The sequence below is a fragment of the Natrix helvetica genome, assembly GCF_964273705.1.
Source record: "Natrix helvetica genome assembly, chromosome: 15".
In the NCBI taxonomy this organism is placed as follows: Eukaryota; Metazoa; Chordata; class Lepidosauria; order Squamata; family Natricidae; genus Natrix; species Natrix helvetica.
The window spans coordinates 6992411-7014400 of NC_138565.1; the positions used below are offsets into that span (position 1 = coordinate 6992411).

Genomic DNA, 21990 nt, shown 5'->3' on the forward strand with positions numbered 1-21990 from the left:
TTCACAGCAGTGCTGGACGAGACCAGACAATTAAAATAGCGAGTTTTTCATGGGGGCTGTTGCTGCTTCAGATTCTGAGAATTGAGCAAGGCTGCCGAGAAGAGGAATGATCGTAATTTCTAATTTTAAGCCCTGGCGGATGGGGAGAAACGCATCGACGGTCTATTCAAAAGAGGCCACAAGAACCGTTTTGATTTACTCGAGGTGGGTTTCTTTTAACAGCTTTGGAATGAAAAAGTCTAATTTTCTTTTGAATCCCTGCATTACATGATATCAGCTAATGGTCTGGAGGCATCTTTGATCTCTGCAACTGATTTCCCCGAATATTCTGGCTGGTTTAGCGCAAAGCAGCTTTCGTAAAATTCAGGAACAAACGAACCCTTGACAAGTTCCAAGCCCTTTTTTTGGTTCCAAATCAAAAGAAATCAGAACGGAAGAGGGGGGGGGGGCAACCCTGCTGCTTGGGAGAATCCAAGCTAAAAACTCCTGATTCCCAAGGACTTAGGAGAAAGCCACAGGTACGGATGGCCAGGTGGAGAACACAGGTAGGCAGTCCTACTTATAGCAGTAGCACAAGACTTATATACCGCTTCATAGTGCTTTTACAGCCCTCTCTAAGCGGTTTACACAGTCAGGCTATCAACAATCTCGGGTCCTCATTTTACCCACTTCGGAAGGATGGAAGGCTGAGTCAACCTGGTGAGATTCAAACTGCCAAATTACAGGCAGCCGGCAGTCAGCAGAAGTAGCCTGCAGTACCGCCCTCTAACCAGGGGTGGTATATTCCACTTACTTTCCCTACCGGTTCGCAAATGTGACGTGCTTTGATTGTGGTTTGCACGCAAGTGTGCAGCTTGAAAACGTGCCTAAAGAGAACGGCGTAGAGCAGGGATGAGCCCACCAGCAATTTCAATTTTCGCAACCGATTCGTGTTAACCGTTCCGAATCGATTGAATACCACCTCTGACTCTTAACTCCTGTGCCACGGTGGCTCATGTCCCAAATATGTGCAAAGAAAGCCACGGAAGATCATTCTTGATTTGGAGTCAGGTGTCCTAAGAGAGGCCTCCGTAAAGTCAAGCCCTGCTAACTTTTAAGACAAAGTTCCATGATTATAAATCTAACTCTTTAGTTTCCTTTCATTTCTTGAATAGTAATTTATTGGCACGTCAATCTCTTTAAAAAAAAAAAAAGACCACAAAAAGAATCCCGAACCAAAAACGCAACTGCATCCCATAATCCTAAAATTATAAAGTTTGGGCCCAAGGGATTGATATTAGGAAACAGGCAAAAAAAAAAAATTACTTCTCTATTACGACAAAAACTGGTTTTATTTTGTGATCAGTTTTTTTTTTTTTAATACTCTATACATCCTTCACAAGTTTTAAGGTTTTACATAATTCGGAATTCCGTTCAGTTAAAAACAAAGCATCTAAAGTTTCTTCCCTATCACAGAAGGTTGAGATTATATATATATATATATATATAATGTTATTTTGGAGGCGAAGGGGAAGAAAAAAAAATGAGGTAACCATTTTCACAGACCATAGTTTCATGTATGTTGGGTTGTTTTTTTTTTCTTCTTCAAGTTTTTAAGAGAGAACTAAGTTTGCATTTTGTTAAAATAAAATAAAGTTTTTAAAAAAAAAGTTGGAAAAAGATGGATTTTTTTTTTTTTACAAATGCTTTTTGCTCAAAGGGTGTTGCGTTTCCAAGGAAACCAGGATTAAAAGGTAGGTAGGCTAGCTGTGTGTCCTGTTATCTCATTTCCTTCTAACATCCTGTCTTGGGTTTATGGAAGCCGGTCAAGAGAGGGTTGGAGTCAGCCGAAGGCTAAAAGAACGAATAATGGGGCATTGGAAAAGTTGGGAATTTCATAACTGGCAACAGGAGCATTCTCTTGGGCAGACCTAGGGAAGGAAGAAACCAACAAAACTTGGATAAATCTAAGTATCCGAAAAAGGTAAGCTAGAAGGAGGAGAAGGAGGAGGAGAAGGAGAAGAAGGAGGAGGAGAGCAAATGGATTTGGACTCCTAATTCATCTGAACATCAAAAGACAGATGTGTCTGGGTGGGTCAAAGTGAGTCCCCTCCGCCAGCATTCCCAAAAACCAAAGAGGCCCATTCCTTCCCAACGGACTTTTCGTCAGGAAAGGGATCTACAGAGCTACTAATTTCAAGAACTCGGCACATCCCACCAGCAGATTCAGACAGTGAGGAGGTTGGGGAGGAAGATGGGCCAGTCCTGGAGTCTGGGGAAGGCTTGGACGAGGGCTCTGTGTCAAAGGCAGAGAGGGGGCCAGAGCCGTCTAAACAGTTATCAGTTGCCTTCAGAGTCTGGCATCAGTGAGGCAGAAGAACAGCTGGAGCCTGTTCCAACTGAGCTTCCAGAAGGGAAGAACAATTAAGACAAAAAAGGGCGACTTGGGAGTAAGGCTTGGAGATGATTGGCCCCTCCCATAAGACATAAAAGAGGAGCAAACAGATGTGAGCCTTTACAGGAAGCAACTTTGTTCATTCTGGTCGGTTCAAACTCTGAGAAGCTCCGTTTGATTCTGTGCTCTGTTTGGCATTGCAAAACTAGTTGGCAATTAGGTCTCTGGCAGCGTTTCAAGGGAGATAAAGGTGGGCGCTTATCAGCATTACCCTGAAAGACTGTGGCAGACTTCTGTCGGACTCTTCACAGACTGTTTCTGAATCATTACGGGCTGTGAATGAACATAATAATTCACAGCCGTTTAAATAAACAGAGGGTTTTTGGCACTAAGCGTGTGATTTTTTTACGGTCTCAGGAAGCTTAGGTCAGGACAGGCTGATCCTGTGCTGCGGACAAGCAAACCCATATGCCACAGCCCGACTTCCAACCCAGCGTGGCCAATTGTTTCCTAGAGAATGGAGGGCAGGGTATTTTGAAGGTCTTTCTTTGCCTAGATTTTTTTTGTTTAAAATTCTTGTGGCCTCGCGAGAATCTTTGGGAGATGCTCGGGTTTGGTTTTAAGTACCAAAACGAGAAGGTTTGCTTCCCTATCGGATGATCTCTCTGAATCGTTTCACCGCCCCCGCTAGCATGTCCGGGTTTTTTTAGAAATCAGAAAGCAGCAACAGCAGGTTTTTTTTTTCAAAAGGAGCAACATGGTCAAGAGTGATTATTATTATCATTTTTTTTCCGACATGCAAACAGCTTCACGCAGGCAGAGAAGAGAGAAGAGGGAAGGGAGGGCTTTGGCAAAATCAGGAGCAGCCCCGCGGCCTCAAAACTCAGCACTACAACCAAGCGACCGACCAACCACCAAAGGACAGAAACAAAACCAACAAAGGGACCTGTGAGAAATGTTTATGCAGAAAAGGAGGGCAGCTTTTCTCTGCATAAGCCTGTTGGAGTCAGCCAGGGACCGTTTGAGTTAGCAGGGGCGGGGAAGCAGGAGAGGCTCTTACATGTCAGCCTCCCGCCGTCCAAATTGGGACTTCTGGCCGTTTTGAGGGTTGCTGTTTTTTCCTGATCTTGCACAAGTTGGGGACACCCCAAACACCTCAGGCTTGAAGGCATAGCTGGAGGAGGGACAGCGCTGTCCGAAGACGTCTCCGTGGTCATGTGGCCGGCGTGAATCAACGCCAAAGGGGGCACCGAATGCTGTTACCTTCCCACTAAAGGTGGCTCCTATTTTTTCTACTTGCATTTTTAAATCTGCTTTCGAACTGCTAGTTTGGCAGAAGCTGGGACAAGTCGCGGGAGCTCCCTCTGTTACACGGCGCTAGGGATTCAAACCGCCGAACTGCCGACCTTTCTGATCGTCAAGCTCAGCATCTTAAGCCACTGAGCCACCGCCTCCCCAATGTACAGTCTGTACATTGGGAACAGTACAGTCCCATTATTTTCTCAAATACCACCAGCTTGTTCCCAAGGCAGAATAAATGGCCGGTCAAGGAAAAATTCTCAACAGCCAGCGAAGTCCTTGGAGTAAAACTTTCTCCCAAGTCCATACCTTCATTGGCCCAATATATTTTAGCAATAGCAATGGGACTTAGACAAGACTTGGGATGTCAAACTGGATTTCTTCGCGGACTGGATCCGCACTGGAGTTGCCCTCCATGAGCCGGGGGGGGGGGGAGGGAGACAGGATGGATGCCTCCTGCAGCACTCTGCTGGCCAAAACAGTGCTCGGTGCTGCACCGTCCAGGCTGAAAACGGGGCCCGAGGGGTTGCACGTGGCCCCCTGTGGCCCATTTGGCTGGCAGAATACTGCAGGAAACTATCTAGGCCAAAAATGGGGCATGGGGGCCACTCATAGCCCCCCCCTGCCCCATTTTTGCTAGCAGAGGCGCTGCGGGCCAGTCCTTTGCTATTCCCCAAGCCAGACCAGCGGGTCAAAGGACTCCGCAGGCCGAATCCGGCCCGTGGGCCGTATTGAGTTTGACACCCCTGATTTAGGCCTTTTATATACAGTGCTTTCCATCCCTCTCTAAACTGTTTATAGAATCAGCCTCTTGCCCCCCAACAATCTGAGTCCTCGTTTTACCCGCCTCAGAAGGACGGAAGGACGAGTCAACCTTGACTCAGCTGCCTGCCCCCTAAAACAATCCATCCTTCCTGTCCAAACACTTTTTTTTTTTTTTTGCAGTGTTTATTTCTTCCTGAGGGAAGTTGGCAAGATTAGAGCCATATCCAACCCAGGATAACTGGGCAATGCGACCAGTTTGCTATAGAATTTGGGGTTTAAGGTGCAAAGCAGCCCCTCCCCGTGCTAAGGAACTCCCTGTTGTAGTCCGCCAGTGGCCTGCAGAGCTGGCAGCAGAGTCAGACAGTGAGGAGGTTGGGGAGGAAGATGGGCCAGTCTTGGAGTCTGGGGAAGGCTCAGACGAGGGCTTTGCGTCAGAGGCAGAGAGGGGGCCAGGGCCGTCTGACAGTTATCAGCTGCCTCCGGAGCCTCTGGTGTCTGACATCAGTGAGGCAGAAGAACAGTGTGAGCCTGTTCCCAGTGTGCGCATGCACAGAGCTGCCAGAAGGCAAGAATAGTTAAGACAGAAAGGGCGACTTGGGAGTAAGGCTTGGAGATGATTGGCCCCTCCCATAACACATAAAAGAGGAGCAAATGGACGTTAGCCTTTGTGCAGGAATCAATTAGTTCATCTAGTCGGTTCAAGCTCTGAGAAGCTCTGTTTGACTCTGTGCTCCGTTTGGTCTTGCGAAACTAATGGGCAATTAGATCTCTGGCAGCGTTTCAAGGGAGATAAAGGTGGGCGCTTATCAGCATTACCCTGAAAGACTGTGGCAGAGTTCTGTCGGACTCTTCACAGACTGTTTGTGAATCATTACGGGCTGTGAATGACCATAATTCGCAGCCGTCTAAATAAAAGAGGAGTTTGGGGGCTAAGATGGTGATTTATGCTTTCTCAGGAAGTCTAAGTCAGAACACTTCCTTTCCAAGAAGAGGGAAGATTCAGAGCTCCACCTGCAGAAGAATCCGGCAACGCCGTCGTGCTTCCGTGCATCAATCTGACACAATCCCCTGCAAAAGTCAGACTGGAAGTGGGACAGGAAATCATGCAGAGACATAACGGGAAGCTCCTGGACCCACCAAAGCATCCAGCTACTTAATGCAAGGCAGAGAGTGGTGGCCATTGCTGACTCCAAAGACGTTTCTCCTCTTTGCTGCATAAAACCACATTCAAAGTCCTCAAAGAGCCAATTCTTTTCTGTTTTTGTTTGTTTGTTTTCGGTCCCCTCCCCCGAATTATTCAAAGTTTTTAAAAAATCAAGGGTTGCAGTCGAAGATGCGTTGAGGTTGGGGAGCGAAGCATAGACCTTAGAACCATGATGGTGAACCTGTGTCAGAGGGGGCAGGCAGAGCCCTCTCTGTGGGCACACGCACCGTTGCCAGTTGGTTTTCGTGGGCGCTGGAGCATGGGTAAAAGGCCTGAAAAAGGCACTCCAAACGGCAAAAAAACCAGGGCGTTTTTCGGGCGTTTTTTCGGGTTGAAAAAAAAAACCAGCCTGAAAGTAGCTCGAAAAACGGCCCGAAAAGCAGCCCAAAAAACAGGCACGTGCTGGAAACTGGCTGGCATTCACATGCACACTGGCCAACTGGTCTTTCAAGTTTCTGGCGCTCCGGCGGGCATGCATGTCCATTCTGGTTTGGACACTCGGTGCCGGAAAGATTCACCATCCCTGCCTTAGCAGCAGCTATTGGGAGCAAGGTTTTCCTTCCCCTGGCTTGGGGAAGGAAAACATGATGTGGAGAGGGAGTGGGCATCCTGGTCCTTGCCACGGGTGGATGGTCCAAGAATGGTGGAGTCAGGACAGGTAGTCCTCGACTTACGACTGTTCGTTTACTGACTCTTTCAAAGTGACGTCCCTGGAAACAGATGGATGGCCGTTTTTCCACACTCGCGATTTCCCCGTGGTCACCTGATCAAAAAATCAGCCGCTTGGCAACTGACTCGTAGCCTGACGGTCGCTTCTGACAAGCCACGGGGAAGCCAGATTCACCTCACGACAGCATTGCGGACTCGATTCGCTTAACAACGGTGGCAAGCCGAGGCCGTCAAAGGGGGCAGAATTCCTTCAACCAATGTTTTCACGTAGCGGGAGAAATTTGGGGGCTCGATCGTGGTCATAAGTCTGAGGTGTAGGTGAGTTCTTGAGAGAATTCTGAGTGAGAAGAATTGGCTTCTACACATTTAAACATTGGTTGACTGGCTCTTCAAACAAGAGCAAAGTTAAGTGTCTTGTAGCAGAAACTCTGGGGCTCTGGACCCCCGCAGTACTAGGCCGAGCGCCAACAGCCCCCCCTCTCCTTCCTGGCGGGGGGTGTTTCACAATCTGGTGTCCCTCCAGGCAGGATGCTGAACAATTCCCATCTGCCCCCAGACAAATTAGGGGACGATGGAAAATGCAATGGAAGACCCAGCCCCGGGAAGGGGAGGGCGGGCACCAGATGGCCAAAGGGCAGCCTACAGTATCTCGGGACCTGACCCCAAGAGGTGACCTTGCCATTGGCAAGTCAGAAAAGAGGACCACAGAGGGAAGGCGGGAGAGAAGCCAACCGTTGTGGCCTGTTGGCCGCCAGCCACACACACACACACACCCCGAGCCAAATCAGAGCAGGAGGCGGCATGGAGTCAGGATCAGCATCAGGGCAACCTGAGAGCTCCGAGGGGGAAGATGGAATGGAGCGGGCAGAGAGAGAGAGAGAGAAAGAGGCGGAGCCTGGGCCGTCCGTCAGCCCTCCGGTGGACAGTCAACAACCCCCAGGTCTGGAGGTGGCTGATGAGGAAGAGGAAGAACAGCTGAGTCCAGTGCCTGATGCGCGGATGCACAGAAGGCAGAGGAGAGGAGAGCAGTGGAAATCTATGGGCCGGTCCTCGGGACAGAAGAGCCATCACTGCTAACAAAGCCCTACCCTCGCTCTGGGGATCAACGGCAGGGAGTGGAGATGAATAGATGTGGCAAACAACTATTCATCTTCCAGGCGGACGGACTTGTCAGTCTGAGAGAGAAACTTTTTTTGCTGGCGCTCCCGATAAAGGAATCTTTTGAAGTTCACTTCAGAGGGATTGTCGTGCTTGGCGAGCTGGATGACTCGGAGCTAGGAGGAAGATTTGGCCCTTTGAGCAGCTTTGAATGGAGCACAAGATGGCCGTTCAGGAAGGGGACAGTCCTATCGGTTCCGGCGCGGGGGGGACGCGGGAGCAGGCAGTTAGGGCAAGCAGCTCTTTCGCGGACAGGCAGAAGCAAGCCAGGAGGAACAAGCCACAGCGAGAAGAGCAGCTTGGCTGATGGCCGTCCAGAGAGGACCCCACTTTTCCTCCCCCAGACCCCCCCCCAAAAAATCTGCCCTGAGATACACGTAGACAAGGAAAAGAGAAAGACGTACCATAAGCTGGCGCAGCGGCAGCTGCCGCGTTGTATCCGTACGGTGCCGCATACCCTGCAAGGGAAGCAGACAAAAGACACGGTGACAGGTCCTCGCGGGTGGGCACGGAGGGCAAAAGGGGCATGGCAGAGATGCCCGCCGGTTAGATTTCAAGACGCTAGCAGCATCCTGCGGTCATCCAAGCCAGCTTTCAACCAGCAAACGGGAGGATCTGGAGTCACTTAACAAATGCGTGTGTCAACTCTCAGTGTTGTCATAGGGACAGAATGGGGACGTGGGGGAGAAGTGTATTCCACGCATACTGTCGGCTGGAGTCGGATCTCAGATTACGGCAGCCGGTTTGGGAGGGGTGCACCTCATTGGGTAATGTGATTTATGACACAGACTGATGGGAGGGAAGGAACAGGGGTAAAGTTCAGAGCTAAATCAAACAAAGCAGAGGCTTGACTGCAAACAGATCTTGCCTAAGGGTGCTCCTAATAAATGACTGGTTTTGTATTGGAAACTTGATTCGGTACTTATGAATCAATTAGGGCATTTTAAGGAAACCTGACAGATTTCCACATTACCCTATAAGATGCACCCCTCCCAAACTGGCTGCAATAATCTGACACGCGACTCTAGCCGACAGTATGCGTGGAATGCGCACGCACACACACACACACACACACACACACATTCTGGCCCCATGACAACACTGAGAATTGACGGTGTGATACATTGAATGACCACTGTAACAAGGGTTGACAAATCAGATCCAGTCACGTGACAACTCGCTGGAATGACCCCACTGTTTAGCGACTGAAATCCCAGTCCTAATTGCCGTCGCAAGTCCAAGGACTGCCAGTAGTAGGTCTCAGTCAGGTGTAGTATATAGTGGGAGCCTCCCAAGTTGACAACTTTTAACTTTTGGGGACATCAAACTCCCAGAGGTTAAGGGTCTCTTGCAGAATATCTGCTCTTTGCGATTGTGGTGACTTGCCGACAACAACCCACACTGGTGGATAAAAACTGATTATTATTATTATTATTTTAATGGTCAGCCATGGTAGGGCTTGTTGTCCCCCTCTTACAACCACAGGACAACCCTGGCTGGTTCTACCTGGTGCCAGGTAACTGGTGGCTGCTGCTGCTGCCGCCGCCCCGACAAACGCCCCCCGCATGGGAGACCCTCGTCCTCTTCCTCGCGCCGCCGCAGACGTGGCTGTGTTTACGATCCCTCCTTTGGTCTGTGGAAGAGAGGCGGAGAAGAATGAAGCCCAACCAAAAAAGCATCACAGCCGCTGTTGACTCCCTTCCTTTCGTTTTGTCGTCTTCCAAGGGGGATTCAGGTCCCGGGGAGGGTCAGGATCGACTGAAAGAAGGACCGAGCAAGCTGCAGATCAGAAGAATGAGATTCCTCGAGAGCAGAGAAAATAGCTCTTTGGTGGCTAAGATAAGTGAAGTAAGGACCATGTTCTAGCTTCCTTCTGCTTTCACTTCCCCACAAAGCTGTCATGAAGGGCCACAGTTTGTCCTCTCTGGCTCTGCTCAAACCCTTCCTCAATCCCCTCCTCCCCAGCTGGATCTAGTCCCCCCCCCCCTTCTTCATCATCTCCTTTTAACAACACTATAATAATCCCTTGCAGGCGGGAGTCTGGGCAACCAAAAGGAGGTGTTTACTGCCCTTCCTGTCACCAATGAGGAGTTATATCCAGCAGATATAGTCAGTTTCCGGCACTGCTGCACACACGAAGGCCAGCTGATCGTCGCGCCAGAAACCCAGAAGAGGAATGGGCAACGCCGTGCGTGCCAGGCGACCTGGCTCCGTGTGCCGCTTTGGGCACATGTGCCATAGGTTCGCCATCACGGCCCTCTACCATTTCAGAGAAGTGACTGCCTAGTCATCATCTTCTTTTAACGACCCCATAATCCCTAGTTCTGGTCAACTGAATGGAGCTGAGTGGCCAGATGCCCCTCCTGTTGCCAATGAGGAGTTTTGTTCAGATGATGTATTCTCCTTGTGCCCAGAGAGAGAAATATCTGCCTCTAACCTAGGATTGAACGCACACCCTCCTGAATGTGAGGCGAGAGTTCCACCTGTAGGCCACACATCCATCACCTCGTGACCCAGAGTGAAAACCACCCAGCAATCCGTCATGGATTGTTCTCAGTCAGTTATCAGTCATGGAGTGTTCTCAGTCAGTTATCAGTCATGGAGTGTTCTCAGTGGAAAACAGCCAGCAGTCAGTCATGAAGAGTGATGGAGAGTTCTCAGCTGGATTGCTTGTGGAGGAGGAGGGAGATCTCCAGCTAGTAAGCTAATAAGGACAGCTCTCACCGCTTCTCCCGCCCGAATGGCAGCTCCGGGCCTGTGTGTCAACTTGCAAAGCATTTCCATGACTACTATCAAGTCGACATAAAAAAAAGGGAGTAGAATTCCATGCATACCTTTGGCCAGAGTCAGGTCTTATATTCCTACAGCTGGTGTGTGAAATGTGCATGCTCATAGCCTGCTGTAGCATCTTGTTGGTGAATGTGATTTATGACACAGACAGAAGGGAGGGGATACAGGGGGATAAAGTTCAAACGCAATTAAGTGGAAATCAGTTTCGGCTCCACAGAAGAACATGTCAAAATGTTGATCCTAATAAATGAATGGATTTCTTTTGAACTTTCGCTCCTTCCGTCAGAAACTTAAAACCCATCTATTCCAGCTAGCCGGCTTGGCCTAATTCCATCTTTCCCACCTCAATTTTATTTCTAAATTTTTAGGATTGGTTTTAGGGTCTGTTTTTAATGTTTTTAATTTTTATAAATTCGTACAGGGGTTGTTTAATTTGATTTTTAGCTATGTATATGATTGTTTGTATGTTTTTAAATTTATTCCTGTACACCGCCCCGAGTCCCTCCGGGGAGAGGGGGCGGTCTAGAAATTTAATAAATTATTATTATTAATTATTTGTCTTGAGGCTCGTAAATTAATTAGGTCATCTTTTGGAATCTTCACACTGTGGGCTCACCGGAGCTGACATGCAGCCCCTCTACCATGGAGACAGCACCTGGGGAGATGCTGTCCCTCCCTTTTTCTCCACCCCAAAATCTCCCCCCCCTGTCCCCCCCAATTCTTCTGGGTTTCTGCTGACTTCAGAAGCTTGCACAGGGACTCGGTTCCCTCTGATGCGGCCCCTCCCCTCTCACCTGTGGGAGAATCTTTTTCTTCTTATTGGCAGCTGCGTTGGGCCCAGAGAAGAGTTTCTCCAGAGCCGCCAAAGCAGCACTGGCCTTGGCTACTTTCTTGTTGGGGCCAGCCCCTCGGAACCTCTGCCCGTCGACTTCTACCTGGAAGCGAGATTGGCAATGGGCACCCTGGCTGGGCATCACATTCTCCCCCGCCCCCCGCCAGAGGAAGTCCCAAGCCTGGTGGGGACCCTCCCTCCTCACCTCCATCACAAACCGCTTGTCATGGCTTCCGCCCGTCTCCGAGATAAGCTCGTACTTCAGGCCTCGCCGCTTCTCGTTGAGCTCCATCACCGGATTCTTGCCGCTGGCTGTGAGGATGGGACCCTGAGTTCGGACCTAGAAGCAAAGGGGGGGGGGGAGTTGAGGACCAGGGGCCACTGGGGCTCTCAGTTTCATCATGTGCAACGTTTGGTGAGGACCTCTCCCTTCTCCCGCAATTGGTAGGAATCAGAAGGGAAACAGGTAGGTAGGTATGTTGGTAGGTAGGTGGATGGATGGATGGATGGATGGATGGATGGATGGATGGATGGATGGATAGACAGACAGATGAGAGAGAGAGAGAGAGGTAGAGGTAGAGATAGATAGATAGATGATAGATGATAGATAGATAGATAGATAGATAGATAGATAGATGATAGATAGAATGATAGATAGATAGATAGATAGATAGATAGATAGATAGATAGATAGATGATCGCTCGATCGGTGGGTGGGTGGGTGGGTATGTATGTAGGTAGGTGGGTGGGTGGGTGAATGGATAGATAGACAGATGAGAGAGAGAGAGATAGGTAGAGATAGATATAAGATAGATGATAGATAGATAGATAGATGATAGATAGATAGATAGATAGATAGATAGATAGATAGATAGATAGATAGATAGATATAGATAGATATGGATGGAAGGGTAGATAGATAATAGGTAGGTAGGTAGAGGGAGGGGGTAGAGAGGAGAGATATGGTAATAATTTAATGGAATGAAGAAAGAAAGGAATGGAATGGAATATGGATAGAGGGAAGAGACAGAGAAGCAGAGAGAGAGAGAGAGAATTGAATAGATAAACAGAAAGAGAAGAAGATGGATAGACAGAATGAAGGAAGACAGGCGAATAGGCAATAAAGAGACAGACGGATAGACAGACGGAGATGAGAAAGGAGGGAAGGGGCAGCTCCAGATCTGTCTATGAGATAAACAGAAGCCGCTCGGGCACAATTCATACAAGGAGGGGAGGCAGATAGTTCCTGGACCCACCCGTGGTCTCATACCTACGCACCTTCCGTTTACACATGTTTTCACACCTGATCATATAGAATAGAATAACAGAGTTGGAAGGGACCTTGGAGGTCTTCTAGTCCAACCCCCTGCTTAGGCAGGAAACCCTCCACCACTTCAGACAAATGGCTATCTAACCTCTTCTTAAAAGCTTCCCGTGTTGGGGCATTCACAACTTCTGGAGGCAAGTCGTTCCGTTGATTAATTGTTCTAACTGTCTAAGGAAATTTCTCCTTAGTTCTAAGTTGCTTCTCTCCTTGATTAATTTCCACCCGTCGCTTCTTGTCCTGCCCTCAGGTGCTTTGGAGAATAGCTGGACTCCCTCTTCTTTGGGGCAGCCCCTGAGATATTGGAAGACTGCTATCCTGTCTTCCTACATAATTGGGCATATCTCCCCGCCTCCTCCTCCTTCTGCCCGCCTGGGCCAGAAATACTCCAGGCTAAAGTTTCCGGTTACTCCGAGGCGCCTGCTCTGATGCTGAGCTAGGGGACGGTGACGTAACAGTCTGGGCATCCTGGGGACAAAGTCCCTGGAGCCATCAGAACTGCTACAGGTGAAGTCTAGGGTGGATGAAATCAATTGGGTCCTACCTAGCTCCAGCTTCAGCTTATTTCTTCTTTCTTTTTTTGAAAAGGGCAAAGGGAGAACAAAGGGAAGGGCAGCAAACCCCTGCCTGCCGTTAACAGCCTTGGGTGAACAGCTTTGCAGGTGGGAAAAAACGAAAGAAAAACACGGTTTTGAGTTTAGATTGTTGGTGCCTAAAGGGGCACCAATGGTGTTTCTGTCTTTTCTCTCCTGACCCAGAATTTGGCAGGTCAAGGGGAAACTTTTCGATCTCATAAGAGAATAAACAAGAAATGCAAAGAGGGAGGCAGGGAGGGGAAGGAAGGAGAGGGGAATGAGAGGGAGGGAGGGAGGGAAGAAGGAAGGAGTTGAGAATGAGAGGAAGGAAGGAAGGAGGGAAGGAGATGAGAGGAAGGAAGGAGTTGAGAATGGAAGGAAGGAAGGAAGGAGGGAAGGAGATGAGAGGAAGGAAGGAGTTGAGAATGGAAGGAAGGAAGATGAGAAGGAGAGGAAGGAGAGGAGAATGAGAGGGAGGGAGGGAAGGAGGAAGGAAGGAGTTAAGAATGAGAGGAAGGAAGGAAGGAGGGAAGGAGATGAGAGGAAGGAAAGAGTTGAGAACGGAAGGAAGGAGTTGAGAATGGAAGCAAGGAAGATGAGAAGGAGAGGAAGGAGAGGAGAATGAGAGGGAGGGAGGGAAGAAGGAAGGAAGGAGTTAAGAATGAGAGGAAGGAAGGAGGGAAGGAGATGAGAGGAAGGAAAGAGTTGAGAACGGAAGGAAGGAGTTGAGAATGGAAGCAAGGAAGATGAGAAGGAGAGGAAGGAGAGGAGAATGAGAGGGAGGGAGGGAAGAAGGAAGGAAGGAGTTAAGAATGAGAGGAAGGAAGGAGGGAAGGAGATGAGAGGAAGGAAAGAGTTGAGAACGGAAGGAAGGAGTTGAGAATGGAAGCAAGGAAGATGAGAAGGAGAGGAAGGAGAGGAGAATGAGAGGGAGGGAGGGAAGAAGGAAGGAAGGAGTTAAGAATGAGAGGAAGGAAGGAGGGAAGGAGATGAGAGGAAGGAAAGAGTTGAGAACGGAAGGAAGGAGTTGAGAATGGAAGCAAGGAAGATGAGAAGGAGAGGAAGGAGAGGAGAATGAGAGGGAGGGAGGGAAGAAGGAAGGAAGGAGTTAAGAATGAGAGGAAGGAAGGAGGGAAGGAGATGAGAGGAAGGAAAGAGTTGAGAACGGAAGGAAGGAGTTGAGAATGGAAGCAAGGAAGATGAGAAGGAGAGGAAGGAGAGGAGAATGAGAGGGAGGGAGGGAAGAAGGAAGGAAGGAGTTAAGAATGAGAGGAAGGAAGGAGGGAAGGAGATGAGAGGAAGGAAGGAGTTGAAAATGGAAGGAAGGAAGATGAGAATGAGAGGAAGGAAGAGAGGAAGGGGGGAAGGAAGGAAAGAAGGAAGGAAGGAGTTGAGAATGAGAGGAAGGAAGGAGGGAAGGAGATGAGAGGAAGGAAGGAGTTGAGAATGGAAGGAAGATGAGAATGAGAGGAAGGAGAGGGGAATGAGAGGGAGGGAGGCAGGGAAGAAGGAAGGAAGGAAGGAGTTGAGAATGAGAGGAAGGAAGGAGGGAAGGAGATGAGAGGAAGGAAGGAGTTGAGAATGGAAGGAAGGAAGGAGGGAAGGAGATGAAAGGAAGGAAGGAGTTGAGAATGGAAGGAAGGAAGATGAGAATGAGAGGAAGGAAGAGAGGAAGGAACGAAGGAAAGAAGGAAGATGAGAATGAGAGGAGGGGAAGGAGGAGAAAGAAGACGCACCTCTAAGGTTGCAGAGGTATCAACTGTGGAATTGCCATTATTATTGCTCGTGGTTGAAGAGACAGTCTCGTTTTTGCCTTCGGTGTCCGACTTCTCGTCGGAGCTCGTACATTCCATGTCTGCATCAAAGCCGGTGGGATAACCCATCGCTTGCAACACCTGCATGAACCGCATATCAAGGAGACATTTCCCTTCAGCCAAGGTGTCGACCCGTACCCCGACCCCAACCGACGCCCAAGAAAGACCAAAGAGCAGAGAGCGGGTGGGCTCACTTTTACGGCCACGTGAAGCTTGGCGGTCTTCTTGGAAGGTCCTGAGGCTTCGTAGGTCGTCCCGTCCACGTCGACCGACATGGTGAAGACCGGGGCATGGACGGGCCCCGACTGAGAAAGCAACTTGTACTGGAGGCCGGGCCGGATCTGATTCAGCCGCATCAAGGCATTCATGAGATCGGACGGTGTCAGGCCTGCAGCCATCTATTCTTTTGGATCTTTGGCCTGCCACACATTCTATTATTCTACTATGCCTTTTCTATTATGGGAAAATGCGAGGGGGTTAGATGATAGGTAGCCATAACGACATTCTTTCCAGAAATCCAAGGTCATCCTTTGTCTCTGCACCTCTGCACCTGATCGGAACTGGATGGGTGGAAGCTGCCAGCATGGGAGTGGGAGATTGGACCATGGGATGGGCTGGTGGGTGTGGGGGGGGGCAAGATCTTGGACTTTCAACTGGGTGGGGAAAACCAGGAAGCTTTCAGATTCGGGTTTTCCCAGATGTGCCAATGTGGCTCTCTTCATAAATTGGGACTTTGAGCAAACCTTTGCCTTGGATGTGGCTCTCTTCATAAATTGGGACTTTGAGCAAACCTTTGCCTTGGACTCGGATTTAATTTTGGGTTCTATTTGGAACCCCGACATTAACCCGAATCTGACAGACAGGCTAAGAATGGGGGAAGCTGGGATGGGTAGGGGGCATCCCGAGGCCATGCCTTCTGTAGGGGGGAGGGGGCAGGGGGAGAGATCTGCTTTTCTCCACTCCTGTAAGCTCTTTGAGAGTCTTGGAGATCTTTCCCTTTTCTCTGGAGAAATTCAGCAGGGTGAGGAGACCACTGGGTGATCCCCGAGCCGAAGGTTTTTGTCAGGAAAATTGGGAATTTCCAGAAAAAGGGGACACTAAAATCAACGATCACTGATGGGAGAACCGAATAGAATAAGCTGGTGTTTTCCAGAACAAACTTTCCCTTTCTTCTTGTTTTTTTATTTCCAATCAAATTTTTATTTTATGTTATTTATACGTATCAATGAGTGAATAGTATGGTACCTGTGTGTCATACATTTCAATACACATAAACATAATCTTATTACTTCTAGTTATGACATTTCATTTTCATTATTTCCTTCTTCCTTTCATCTCTCCTTTCACTTTCCTTCCTTTTTCCTTTTCTTTCCTTCCTCCTCTTCCTCTCTCTTTCTTTCTTTCTTTCTTATATTATTTATACATATCAATGCGTGAATGGTGTGGTATTTTAATTCACATAAACATAATCTTATTACTCCTAGTTATTACATTTAATTTTCATTATTTCCTTCTTCCTTTCATATTTCCTTTCACCTTCCTTCCTTCTTCCTTTTCTTTCCTTCCTCCTCTTCCTCTCTCTCTCTCTTTCTTATATTATTTATACATATCAATGCAAGAATGGTGTGGTATTTTAATTCACATAAATATAATCTTATTACTCCTAGCTATTACATTTCATTTTCATTATTTCCTTTTTCCTTTCATCTTTCCTTTCCTTTCATCTTTCCTTCCACCTTCTTTTCCTTCCTCCTCTTCCTCTTTCTTTTTTCTTATTTTCTTTCTTTCTTTCTTCCTCGCTTCCTTCCATTCTTTTTCTTACTTTTTCCTTTCTTTCTTTCTTTCTTTCTTTCTTTCTTTCTTTCTTTCTTTCTTTCTTTCTTTCTTTCTCTACTTCCTTCTTTCACATTCATCTAATTTATTGATTTGTTAAATTTAATTCTCTTAAGCCAGCTCTCGGGTAACGTTTGAAATTTGTTTGAAATTTAACACCCAGCACTCCCCCCCCCCCAAAAAAAAAAAAAAAAGCAAATATTTTATCCCAATCCAAAATTGACTAGGCTGATGTTGGGGGGAAAAGTATCCAATAATCTTTACACAGAGAAAATTGGGATATTCTCGTTTCATTTGTTTACTAGAGTGAAATCAGTGCTGATTCTGGCCGATTCAAGACACAGATTCTGCATCTGCTGCTAAGCACTGCAAATATGTAAAGGGCTCGTTTAGTGACCACAATTGGGGCCGGGAACTCGGTCGTTAAGCGAAGCGATTGCTCACAGTCTTACTTCCAACTTTCCTTTGTGTTGGAAACTGGTCGCAAACACCAGCGACTTTTTTCCCCCACCGTCGTTAAGTGCAAACAGTGGCTAAACGAGGCAGTCCGTAAACGAGGACCACGAATTCCCCACGGCGAGAGTTAGCTGACAGGGGAGCAGAAATGAATGAAGGGCAGCTTAGAAATTAAAAACAAAACGTGGCGGAAATGAAAGCGAAGGAGAAGAAAGACTCATCCTTACTTTTCCTCAAATTCCTCTTCATTCGCTTACTGGGGTCTTTCTCGTCCCCCAACCCGTCTTCGAAAGGCCTCTTTAGGGTAGAAAAACCTGCGCCTAGAAAGAAAAGAAAATAATCTTTTTTAGAAAAAATTGCATAAAGGGAAAAGGCGAACATCGCTGATGGGAGACGATGCAGCTGAGACACGGAAATTGAATTGAGGGGAAAAAACCCCTTTGCATGAAGGAAGATTGGCTGTGGGCTCCACTCTCCTAGGCTGGTTAGAGAAGGGGTTCCTTATTAATGTTCTGACCGAGGCTTCCCAAGAGCATGAAGCAAACTCCTGGTCCCGACAAAAAAAAAACCCTTTTATTAATTGACTGTGAATTCTGCTCCTTCACCTCCAGCGAAGTCTTTCAAAGGAGGATTTACGGTCACAGACCTTCTCTGGCTTGGAGAGCTGCCAGGCCGATCTCTGCAGAACTTGGCAAGGAGTCTCGGAAAGTCACGAACCAATGAAGCGAACTGATTGCCTCCTGCAAACTCCACTCCCCTTTCTCCCCTCTTTTATTTCCTCTGGGAGGGGCCATTCATCGTCCCCTTGTGGCCTTACTCCCAAGTCGACCCCTGTTCTTTAGCTGTTCCCTTCGTCTGGCAACTCTCTGGAAACAGGCTCCAGCTGTTCTTCTGCCTCACTGATGTCTGACTCCGAAGGCAGCTGATAACTGGCATACAGCTCTGGCCCCCTCTCTGCTTCCGACATCTATATCTATCCTCTATCTATATATAAAAATGGCTCTGTGTCTGTTTTCCAGCATAACTCTGGAACGGCTTGAGCAACTTCAGTTAAGATTGTCAGCCAGATGGATGCATTTGGTACCGTATTTCACAGAAAATAAGACCTACCGTATTTTTCAGAGTATAAGACTCACCATTTCCGCCCCCAAAAGAGGGTGAAAATCTTGGTGCATCTTATACTCCAAAAAAATACAGCAACTCGAAAATAATCTGGGTGCGTCTTATACACTGAATATAGCATTTTTGGCCCCTTTGCAAAAATGGACATGCAGAGGATTTGGGGGGGGGGGCTTGCAAAGTGCTCTTGGGGGCTGGGGAGGGCAAAAACGAGCAAAAAACGGGTCTTTTTTGCTCATTTTTGCCGCCCTCCCCCAGGAGCACTCTATAAGTCTCCTAAAGGCTATCCATGCAATTTTTTGTTTTTTTTACAAAAAACGGGCCCGTTTTTTGCAAAAAACAGACAGTTTTTTGATCATTTGGGGGGGGGGCTCCCCCCAGGAGCACTCTGCAAGCCTCCTAAAGGCTATGCATGCCCTTTTTTTGAAGAAGAAAGAAAAACAACGGGCCATTTTTTGCAAAAAACGGGCCGTTTTGGGGAGATCTGCAGAGTGCAAAACCTTTTTCTTTTTTTAAAATTTGCCTCTTCAAAACCTTGTTGCATCTTATACTCTGGCGTGTCTTATACTCCGAAAAATATGTCACCCGGACAATGCCGGGTATCAGCTACTCTCTAATGAAATGGGACTTTGAGGAAGTGCTTACTTGGTTGGCTGGTGTTTCCTGGAACCTTGGCATTGAGACTGAACAGCAAAACAGAGCTGGAAGGGACCTCGGAGGTCTTCTAGTCCAGCCCCTGCTCGGGCAGGAAACTCTATTCCATTTCTGTCAAGTCCCTTCTTTAAAAAAAGCCTCCCACGATGGAGCATCAACCAAGTTGCTCGACGATTAATTGTTCTACGCGTCAAGAAATTCCTCCTTAGTTCTAGGCTGCTTCTCTCCCGGATGAGTTTCCATCAATTCCTTCTTGTCCTGCTTTCAAGTGCACCTACCTTCTTTTTCGGCTCCCGACCACGAATATTTCTGGAAGGACTTATTGGAAGGGAGAGGATCCATCTCCAGCACCTTGTAGATTTGGCCGAAAGCCGACAGTCTCAGGGCATGCTGGGGAAACCATGAAAATAGGTCAAACGTTAAAGACGAAAGGACACTGTTTAGCGAGTCAGTCCTACTCCGATTCCCGAGACGTCTCTGCTCCATAGATTGGGAAGCGTTCAACCCGTCACCCCAAGCAGCGGCATTAAATCCCAGAGGACCTTCGTTCTCCATTGCTGGAGGGAAAGGAGACCAACCTAGGTGGCTGGCACGTTTTTACCTGGGCACTATGGGTTATGGCTTCCCTTTGTGGAACAGTCACGCTAGACAAGGCATCCGTTGGCTCTCTTTCGCAGGGGTCATGCACGCCGGGCCCACCTAGGCACAAGGAAGGAGTTCAAACCTCAAGCCTCTCCCATGGGCCCCCAAAACCATAATCCTGATGCCACAGAGTCGCAACAAAATAAGAGCTACCTGGGAGGAAAACGGCTAGTTAGAGATCGTTCTGATCTAGGCTTCACCATATCACGAAGGAGACTCCTTGTCCCGACAAAACCCCTTTTTATTAAGCTACGGTGAATTCCTCTCGTTCGCCTCCAGCAAAGTCCCGGAAAAAACAGTCTTTCAAGGGTGAATTGACAACCACAGACCTTATCAGGCTTGGAGAGCTGCCAGGCCAATATCTTCCCAACGCCAAGCTGTACAAGAAGCTTTGTAAGGAGTCTCTGAGAGTCACGACCAAATCTTCATACTAATGAAGCAAACTAATTGTCTCCTGCAAACTCCACTCCCCTTTTGCTCTTCTTATATTCCCTCTAGGCGGGGCCACTCACCGTCCACCTGTGGCCTTCCTCCCAAGTCGACCCCTGTTCTTTAGCTGTTCCCTTCCTCTGGCCACTCTGCACGCACACACTGGGAACAGGCTCCAGCTGTTCCTCTGCCCCACTGATGTCTGACTCCGAAGGCAGCTGATAACTGTCAGAGGGCTCTGGCCCCCTCTCTGACACAGAACCCTCATCAGAGCCTTCCCCAGACTCCAGGACTGGCCCATCTTCCTCCCCAACCCTCCCCACTGGCTGAGCCTGCCACTAGCTGCGCTGGTCGCTGGTGGGCCACAACAGAGATGGGCGTCTAATCCAATGTTATCAGTTGGCTTGTATCAGTTTTGCATACGGAAGGTCTAAAGAGAAAAGCTGTGGAGACAGTGGGAATGGGGGAAAAAAGGCTCCTTTCAACCATCCGTCACTTGTACCAGCCAAGATTCCTCAAGCCAACCTCAAAAATGAGGTCATGTTTTCACAAAGGTTTTACGTTAGTGTCATCACTGCACAATAACAGATCTTAGAAGAAGACCTTTGCCCAGACCTTTGGCCTGGCAAAGAGTCTTTCAAAGGCGTATTTATGACCACAGACCTTATCTAGCTTGGAGAGCTGCCATGTAAATATTTTCCAAATGAGATGCTGTGCAAGGAAAGGCTGGGCACAGAGTCTCTGAGATTCACGGACAGATCTTCACACTCCTGAAACGAATGAACGAACAAAAGCCCACTCCCCTTTCGCTCCTCTTTTATTTCCTACGGGAGGGGCCAATCAACATCCACCTGTGGCTTTACTCCCAAGTCGACCCTTGTTCCTTAGCTGTTCCCTTCTCCTGGCAGCTCTGTGCATGCACACACTGGGAACAGGCTCCAGTTGTTCCTCTGCCTCACTGTTGTCTAGCTACATAGGCACCTGATCACTGCCAGACGGCCCTGGCCCCCTCTCTGCCTCCGACACAGAGCCCTCGTCCGATCCTTCCCCAGACTCCAGGATTGGTCCTCCCCAACCTCCTCACTGTCCACTGCATGGACAACCCCTTTCAGTCTCCTAGTTAAAGAAGACCGCCCATTGGAGTGATGTCTTCTAAACTTGCAGGATCAGCAAACAGGACATGCTACAGTGGGGTCCATCAATTCATGACCGGTCAACCTTGGAGGAAAAGCTTGGCGGATCTCACCTGGCAACAGGATGCCTGAGGCCAAACACTCCAACACCCGCCGGAGAGCTTCCCCTGCGCCCAACGGCCTGTTGCAGGTGCCAATGGCTTTCTCGCACAGCAGCTCCAGGGGCTGGAAGACAACTGGACGGGGTCAGTACCCATGCTTATAAAAACATCAGAGAAAGACAGAAAGACAGACGGACGGACGGACGGGCAAGGCAACCCCAAGCATGAGGTCACAGAAAGGGACCAAATAATTTCCATCCGTCGTAGCTACGGTTCGGAAATCCCGCCCTCTTCTTGGAGGTATCTGAACGTTTGGGTCCAACGAAGGAGAATCGTACCCTATTCTGGCGATTGGCGTTAGGAGATCCACTCACCACCGAGTGTACAATGGGCAAAAGCAAGCAGTACGTGTGATCCAGGGGGTGTCAGGCCTGCAGAGGTTCCTTTAAGAATCTTTGGCCTGCCACACTTTCTTATAATTTCCTATGTGTTTCATTAGTGTAGTAATTAGGAGGGGGGAATAGAAACGAGTAGGATTGTGGAATGTATTGTTGTGATTCTTCCTAGAAGCTCAAGGTCATCTTTTGTCTCCGCACCTCGACACCTGACCGGAAGCAGAGGGGTGTAGATGCCAGCGTGGAAGATGATGATTGGAACATGTGATGGATTATGGGGTGTGGGGATAGAAAATGAACTTTCAACTGGGTGAACCCACAGGATGTAAAATAGAGTTGAAATTTCATAGCATAGTGCCAACATGTCTGTCTTATTAAATTGGAGCTTTAAGGATAACTTTGCCTTGGACAATGATTTAATTCT

The 21990-nt window shown here is 48.3% G+C and overlaps 1 protein-coding gene across 1 annotated transcript in view; it reads right to left on the reverse strand.

Moving 5' to 3' along the window:
• Positions 1-439: 439 nt before the first annotated feature.
• The window catches only part of STRBP (spermatid perinuclear RNA binding protein), a 79508-nt gene continuing 57957 nt past the window's right edge, over positions 440-21990 (reverse strand). The window contains exons 8-18 of the mRNA XM_081967681.1: positions 21184-21295; positions 19468-19565; positions 19145-19256; positions 17321-17413; positions 14999-15192; positions 14727-14885; positions 11297-11431; positions 11054-11194; positions 8976-9102; positions 7874-7927; positions 440-1910 (exon numbers count right to left, since the gene is read on the reverse strand). Of these exons, the coding sequence (XP_081823807.1) occupies positions 1834-1910; positions 7874-7927; positions 8976-9102; positions 11054-11194; positions 11297-11431; positions 14727-14885; positions 14999-15192; positions 17321-17413; positions 19145-19256; positions 19468-19565; positions 21184-21295 (1302 nt within the window). The 3' untranslated portion in view covers positions 440-1833. The remainder of the gene's footprint in view (positions 1911-7873; positions 7928-8975; positions 9103-11053; positions 11195-11296; positions 11432-14726; positions 14886-14998; positions 15193-17320; positions 17414-19144; positions 19257-19467; positions 19566-21183; positions 21296-21990) is intronic.